General features: G+C 30.3%; 1 protein-coding gene across 2 annotated transcripts; it reads right to left on the reverse strand.

Moving 5' to 3' along the window:
- Positions 1-1,278: 1,278 nt before the first annotated feature.
- LOC149218118 (uncharacterized) lies at positions 1,279-7,877 on the reverse strand. Of its 2 annotated transcripts, none has more exons than XM_089382345.1 (5): positions 7,124-7,877; positions 3,873-4,041; positions 3,698-3,777; positions 3,104-3,540; positions 1,279-1,810 (listed from the first exon to the last, which is right to left on the reverse strand). In XM_089382345.1, the coding sequence occupies exons 1-5, from the start codon at positions 7,510-7,512 to the stop codon at positions 1,512-1,514; spliced, it is 1,374 nt and encodes a 457-aa protein (XP_089238471.1). In that variant the 5' UTR covers positions 7,513-7,877; the 3' UTR covers positions 1,279-1,511. The 2 variants fall into 2 exon arrangements, with proteins under 2 accessions (XP_089238471.1, XP_089238472.1); XM_089382346.1 differs by having other exon boundaries at positions 1,674-1,837; positions 7,124-7,875.
- Between the last annotated feature and the right edge of the window lie 214 nt (positions 7,878-8,091).

Genomic DNA, 8,091 nt, shown 5'->3' on the forward strand with positions numbered 1-8,091 from the left:
ACTCACTGTAAGTTCAATATTTAATGTGTTTTGCTTTTCTTCCAACATCCATTCTTAGGATTTTTCCTTTGCTAAACAAGACTCCATGCATAATGGAGAGACCTTTGATATGAAAGGATTGTAGTATTTTAATCTTAGTCTATTATCATGTTATCCTCAACCCTATTTATTACCCCTTTACACTCTAAATTTGTCATTTTGTGCTTCATTAGGGAAATTTTGAGGTGTAAAATTGGCCTCCTAAAGAAAATCATAAAATAATAGTTAAAGTAATAATAAAGAAACTAGAGGATTCAAACGTCCTTATTGATCTGAGAGCTCAGACTCAGATAAGGAACATCTGAGAAAAAGAACATACAACCAACTAATCATTGTAATGTCCACTCCTGATCAAGAAGGATGGTGAAAAGAAGAGAAGCAGAAGGGTAGAAAAGGGTGACTAAGCATATTTTCTTAGTCCCATTTTCTCCTATCTATTTGGTTTAGTTTTTTTGGGTGCCAACTTTTGACTGGCATTGTTTTGAAAGATTCATGTAACCTTAATTTTTAATTTTTTGTTTTATTTTTTCTTTGGGCGTCGATGGAAAGGTTGAGTTAAAGGAATGGCTTTAGACATCTGCAAAATGTAATTTTGTTCCTTGATTATCAGGTTGAATAAAATTACATTTTTTTCGATAAAAGTTTAAAAAAAAATTGACCTATAAATTTTTAACGAAAATAAAGAAAACTATATTTTTTATTATTTTTTTTGCTTATCTACTCAAACATCAAGTGTAGAAACATGTTATTTTTATGTGTTTTATGTAGAATGGATAGTTGTTGGATATGCAATTTACTTCTATATCCATCAAGTGCCTACACTTAACATTCAAAGTTTAACTTAACATTCAAGTAAACTTTGAAAGAGATAAATCAAAAATAAAATTAAAAGAAATAAATTTTTTTTTTCTCTCCAAATATATTAACTATAGAGAATGACATTATTATTTTAAATTTTATTATTTCCTTTAAAATTAATTTTATTAATTATTTTTATTTTGATCAGAATATTAAGTGATTTCTAATTTACCATAAACAATACAATATCAAGGTACACTTTTCATGATTACATCAAAATAAACTTAAAAATATATACGATTCCAACTTTTCAATTTAAAATACTCTAACCCTTATACAAACACAATAAATCCAAATTCAAATTATGAAATACTTGGAAACATAAATCCTCATATTAAGATTATGATTTCGACTAATAACCTAAAGCCAATTCTAACTATATAAAAAAGATGAGTTGAAATTCCATTATGAATATGGCAATGAAGGTTGGCATGTTTATTTATGGTTAGAGCTTGGAAAGTCTTCCAGCTCCATGGTTTTTGTTGTTCCCTCATCGTAGGAAGTAGTGTGAAAAATGAGAAGCATAAATTCAAAGAATGAAAATGTGAATCACTTGCCTGCCATCCAACCTAAATCAGCCTGTCAAGGAAAAAAATATTCAGACTACCTCATTTTCAACTGGCATTGTGACTCCTAAGAAGTAATAAGACATTATAAAACAATTCAATCACACTATCCATAGGTCCCGGAAGGCAATAGTGCAAGCAATCCTTCTGGTTGATGTGCCCATCTGGTCTCTTACTCAACATGGCATCTACGTCCATGTAAACGTAACCTGCATCCTCCACTATCTTTTTGGCTATCCCATTTTGCCTCAAGAATTCATGCCAGTGCCACTTCCAATGACCTCCATCCAACTTTATCTCCTGCCGTTGTGAAATAGGTCCATGATAGGTACTGCAATTTATGTGCCCTTCATGCCAACAATAACAACTTCAACCTATCAATATATAAATAAGCAAATCCAATTATTAAATGTTAATATTATAGAATTATGGGTTTGAAATGATTTTTTTATTATTAATAAAAATTATATTAATATATTTGTTTTTTTTTTAATTTATTAAAAACAATTTTAAGTTTATCTTTTAGTGCATTTTTCAAATAAAATGAAATTTTAAATTTTTTTAAATCCAAAAATTATATATTACTTGATAGAAGATAAAATGATTTTTTAGGGTGTTTTTTCTAGTTAATTTTATCAAAAATATAATAAAAATATTTAAAAACTTGAATTTAAGTTACTAAATTTATACATTTTAAATACATTTAAATATATATTTTAAAATACAAAGTATCACAATCTTACTTGAAATTATATAACCAAATTTTAATAAAAAAATTATCTATAAATTAAAATAAACTATATATAATTTTAAATTAAAAATATTTGCGCTTAACAAAGAAATCATTTTCTCCTAAATTTACTTTTTAAGAATATATTGGTCGTGTTTTCTCCTAAATTTACTTTTTAAGAATATATTGGTCGTGTTTGCTCCTAAATTTACTTTTTTAAGAATATATTGGTCGTGTTTGTTCTCGGAGGAAAGTTTCCATCCGATGATGGGTGTTGTACCTCATCGAGCAAATATTTGGAAGGTTTTCTTTGAAAAACATATATACATGAACAGCCAGCGTTGGGATCATTGGCTTCGAGGAGAATGTAATTATTTTTGTTTTTTTTGTTTATCAAGTTGTTTGTAATTTTTTAGGTTTTTTTAAGTTTGAAACATTGTTCGGGAGCAGGGATCTAGGAGTATTTAATTGATTTAATCTGTCAAAGTTACTAGGGATTGTATCAGTTTTTCTCTAGCATTTTTAATATGTCTCTTTCTTTAGTCCAGGGCACAACCAACCCCTTGAAATGATCTGGAGATTGTACCATCCCACCCTTAGCATTTTTAACATGTTCCTCCCCTAACGCAAAGCACAACCAACCTCATCTGGTGATCTGATCACCCTGCAGATCACCTTGGTAACAAAGCTCATCATCAATCATAATACTCTTCAGGTGATCTGGTCACCTTGGTAACAAAGCTCATCCTCAAGCAATTATGCCACTGACTATTATTTTATTTTTATGAAAGAGACTAGTGAGGCTTCACTAACTACTTTTGTTTTTAATGAGAGAGAGTCGATCCATTTTTTCTTGTGAAACCAGCAGTGGGAAGAAAGAATGATGTAAGAATGATGTCATCAAGATTACCAGGCGGTGTGTTTCGGAATATTACGAGGAGATCTCGATGGAGAGCTTGAAGAACCGAGAATGTTTGGCGAAGAGAGTTCACATAGATTTCGTCTGCTTCATAATGAGCTCCTCTGTTCATCAGCAACAGCTTGATGTTCCAGTCTTTTAGGAGATGAAGCCAAGGCCATTCCAAGAAGTTCTTCCAGGTATCGTTATTCACATGAGAGATGGCAGAAATTCTATCGTTTCTCACAAATCCAACTTTGAATCCTTTTCCTGCTCCCCCAAGAACATCACTGCACACTTCAAAACCCTCGCAAGTTCTGCAAGAAGAAGAAGAAGCCACCACCTGTGGCTCGCTGCGATTTTTCAAAAGATTGTTGAGCAGAGACCACTGCAGGAGATGATTTATGGAATCTCCAACCACCAAAACGTTCCCATTCGCTCCAATCAACCTGATCCATACATCATCATGACATTACCCAGTAGAAATCTCCAAGACCCAATAACATAGCAGAGCGATAGCTGTTTTAATATAAAGATTTCAGTTAATTTATTTTAAAAAATCTCAGACTTGGACCAAAAAATGAGTACTAATCCCCAAATGAATACCTGCATAAGTCGTCTCTATTGAGCACCATTAATGGACAACTGTTGTTAGACCTCCATACCCATTTCAATTCTTCTCTGACCTGCAAAAAGTTTACGAGGAGATTGAATTTTAATGGTAAATAAGAAAACTTTGATATCAGATTTGCTACCAATACAAAAATTAGCTTTAGATTACCTTCCAGTTTCCTCCCTGATCAGAAGAAGCCAGTATGTCTGCATATTCACCAACGGCGTTTCCTGGCACTGCAGAATGGCGGCCATCGCACTGACTGGCATATGGATCTCCTGCCCAATTCCATGGAAGATGCCGCGGAGTTGAATTGTACACCCAACGCCCTGACTCACTTCACATTCATACGTTACTTTACAATCTCACCGATACATTAGTAGCAACATTTACAATAATACAGTTTATTTTTTTTTTAATTAAATTAAATTTCTTTTTAAAAAATAGTAAACTGATTGACATTGGAATTTTCATGAGGAGATTAATATTTTCATAAGTAAAGAGGATATGTTGAAAGGAGTAGAGTATGTATGTATTAAATTTTAACGTAGAAGTAGGTCTTTTATTTCACAAACAAAAAAATCTTGTACACTAATTTAATATATAATTTAAGGATGATCTTAAAATTAAATAATAATAATAATATAACTTCATTTTCATAAAAAATTAACTAATTATATATAAATATATAATTCAAGCAAAATACTCTAAATTATTAATAATTTTATTTTAAATAATTTGTTTTTAATAAATTGAAAATAACCCAAAAAATAATTAATCAAACCCAAAAAAGCATAAAAAAATAGATAAAAATCAAACTCTGCATTAACCGAATAATTAAATACCACATTAGCTGATTAATGTAATAATTATAAACCAGCAATCACATGAATGGAAAAAATAGATAGATATTTACTTGAATGAGAAAGTAAAATATTCCAGAATCCACATAATTCAAGATCATAGGATATGGTTTTCTCCACGTATACATATTCCGAAGATGAGGCTAGCTAAAAGTCCCTGTGCTACTTTAACGTACTCATGTCCACTTATGCTTTCATGGTCATAAATTTCTTTACCCATTTTGACATATTTTTAAATTATAAATTAATTATTTAAATTTTAAGTTACATAGATTTTATAAGTTGTTTATTAAAATAATACATTGTTAAAGAGAATTATAAATTAATATTTTTATAATAATTTAAAATATAAAAAATAATATTATAAATTAATAGCGCTGTTTAATTATTATATGTTTGGGAGATTTTGCTAAAAATATTTGTGAAACAATTTTTAGTTAAATTCAAAATGGAATTTTTTTATTAAATGTATGCATTAATAGCATTAAAAAAACAGGTTTGCTTTCTAATTATGGAAAGTTTATAGATCAAATTCTAAAAATATTTTTAAAATATAGCCTTAAAATATACCAAAAGAATTCTAAAACACATTACCAATACACCACAGCTAAATAATTATATTTAGAAATATATATAATATTTTTGTATTATTTAATTTTATTGGGTTAAATTTAAGTAATTTTTTTTAATAGTGTTAATTACATTATTTTGTTGTGATACAAGGGGTTAGAAAAGAACAAAGGAAGTGTGGGAGGAAAGAGTATGCATTTTTTTTTCTTCGGGAAAGGTGGAAACACAAAAACATTTCATTTTAGAATGTGAGGCTTTTAAAGACAAGAAGGAAAGTTACACAGATATGCTTGCAGCTAGCTCTTGGAACAATTTATTTAGCGAGGGGTTTGTCAAGACGCTGGAGCAAAAAGTCGAATACATCAAGCAGATGAAGAAGCAATCTGTCCCATAGGCTATCTTTAGCCTCTGGATGTTAAAATTATTTATTTCTTTCTTTCTTCTTTGTACATGGTATTAGCATTCAGTTTTTCTTTGACTACCTATTAGTTTATCTTTAACCAAAGATTTCTTCTACTTATCCATAATTTAACATTATGAATTCATTTTTTTGTTATTTTTTATTATTATTTAAATTTATTTATTTGTAAAGTGATTTGTTGAACTCCTTTTAGTAACTTCTATTTCTATTAGTTACTAATTTTTTGTTTTTAGCTTTATTTCTTTTCTATTTTAATTTTTACTTTCATTTTTCTATTATTTCCATAATTATAGTTTTTTCTAATTTGACACACACACATATAAGCATATATATGTTAATATAAACAGTATGACATTTAACAATAAAAAAAATATAAATTGTTTTATTTTGTTATGAAATTTTTGTCTTTATTATTTTTTAAGTTTTATTATTATTATTATTATTATTATTATGGTCAAGGTTACACTAGACAGGAGAGATACTAGTTACTATAAGTATTTTTATTTTTAAATTTTTGGTAATGACATTTAACCATAAAAAAAATTATAAGTTGTTTTATTTTGTTATGAAATATTTGTCTTTATTATTTTTTAAGTTTAATTTTTTATTATTATTATTATTATTATTATTATTATTATTATTATTATCATCTAATTTTAAGGTCAAGGTTACACTAGACAATGGAGATACTAGTTACCATGCTTATTTTTAAAGGAGTTGTGGCTGAAAATTTTGACGTGAAATCTGGATTTGTGTTATTTAAACTGGTTTTTTGGCTGTGTATGGATTCAGCACTTTGAAAAACCTCTAGACACTTCCATTGTGCAGATTTACCCATCAATCTTGTGATTTGTGAAAACCCACTAGAAAAACTTCCAAAAAATCACACTAAAACAACTCGATTTTTAAAGTGTTATAATAACAGCGTTTTGATTGGTTCGTAAAAAGGTTTACCTATCAAACTTGTGATTTCTGAAAAACCCATTAGAAAAACTTCCAAAAAATCACACTAAAACAACTCGATTTTTAAAGTGTTATAAGCTAACTGCATTTTGATTGGTTCATAAAGAAGTTTACCCAGCAAACTTGTGATTTCTGAAAAACCCACTAGAAAAACTTCCAAAAAATCACACTAAAACAACTCGATCTTTAAAGTGTTATAAGCTAACTGCATTTTGATTGATTCGTAAAAAAAATTTACCCATCAAACTTGTGATTTCTGAAAAACACTAAAAAAAACCTTCCAAAACATCATACTAAAACAACTTGATTTTTAAAGTGTTATAAGCTAACTGCATTTTGATGGGTTCGTAAAAATCTACGAGGATAAACAGATTAAATTATATAAAGCTAATATCTTCGTATATTTTCAGATCCAAATGGGAAAAGGACAATAGCGACCCTGAGAAAATTATCATCGATTTGAAAAAGGAGAAAGAGAATCCGGAGAAAATAAGAAGTATTGGTAAAAATAAAACAAGAAGCATCTTGCACAGAGAAAAGCGTCCAAGAAAACCAGAAGCATCTTGTAAAAAGAGGAACAAGAGAAGGACATAGAATTGAACCTGAAGCAATCGAGGTAAGCCCTGAAGGATTCCACCGGTTTTCCTTTTAATGTCGTACCCCGAATTCTTGGCAGTTTTCCGGCAGTTCTCTCGGAGTTGGCACGAATTTCTGAGAAATAAATATCCTGCACACGGCCACGATTAACGCCCACAGACATTCTCTGCCCATTCTCTTGTGCCTTAATATTACATTTTAATGAAGCCTTTCCAGGCAACCCGACTACGGAATTGGCCTTGGCGTATAGGCTAGGGTCACAATTTTCGTGCAAGAACAACCAAGTGCTCCCAGTAAATAGGATCCCTAATAAAAATGTGAATGCAACCAGGGGCTTAGTGCTGAATCCAGCATCGGCCATCGACTTCTTCTGAGGCCTGGCACTGGGATCCATATTTTAGTTTGATCTTTATCCCAATTAATTCTCCACATCAAACTTCCAAGAAACTTGCGACACATCGGGGCCTGCTATCAGCGCTAAATTCGGCCTCGATCTTCAGCGAGAGATATAGAATGGAGGGCCTATTTAATTTGCCTCTTTCTTGACCACAAATTTGCGGAGGATTTCCGTGCGATAAGGCATTCGTTGTCCCTTCTTTGGACCACAATTTTGTGAAGGATTTTCCTGCGACAAGGCGTGTTCCTTTGGCCTTTTCCTATCACAATTTTGGTACAAATTTGGGGAAATTCTCTGAATTACCATTACAATTTTGATCGTCATAAATTACAACTAAAAATAAAAATTAGAACATTCCCAATCATAATTTCCCATTAAATTCTCTGCAACATGAACCTGAAGAGCATTATTAGTGTGACATCTTTGACACGAGGCCGAGCCTTTGAAGCGAAATACTCTGCTTGATTGTGTAGTGATCGGCCTTCGACATTATGAATTGGAATCAGAAATATATATAAATAAATCTCCTGTGAAAATTTGAAGCAATATTGATCACTGTACTGATTTGAAATTTGA

This window comes from Pinus tabuliformis, chromosome Q (assembly GCF_031772625.1).
Source record: "Pinus tabuliformis cultivar Carrire ecotype Pingquan chromosome Q, CPIR1, whole genome shotgun sequence".
Classification (NCBI taxonomy): domain Eukaryota; kingdom Viridiplantae; phylum Streptophyta; class Pinopsida; order Pinales; family Pinaceae; genus Pinus; species Pinus tabuliformis.

What these genes read in the sequence shown, in the direction of transcription:
- LOC149218118 (XM_089382345.1), bottom strand. Translation starts at nt 7,512, where the DNA reads ATGGATCCCAGTGCCAGGCCTCAGAAGAAGTCGATGGCCGATGCTGGA. An exon ending in GCTTACCTCGATTGCTTCAG is followed by an intron (nt 4,042 to 7,123) that starts GTTCAATTCTAT and finishes ATGAATGTGAAG; the next exon opens with TGAGTCAGGGCGTTGGGTGT. An exon ending in ATCAGGGAGGAAACTGGAAG is followed by an intron (nt 3,778 to 3,872) that starts GTAATCTAAAGC and finishes AACTTTTTGCAG; the next exon opens with GTCAGAGAAGAATTGAAATG.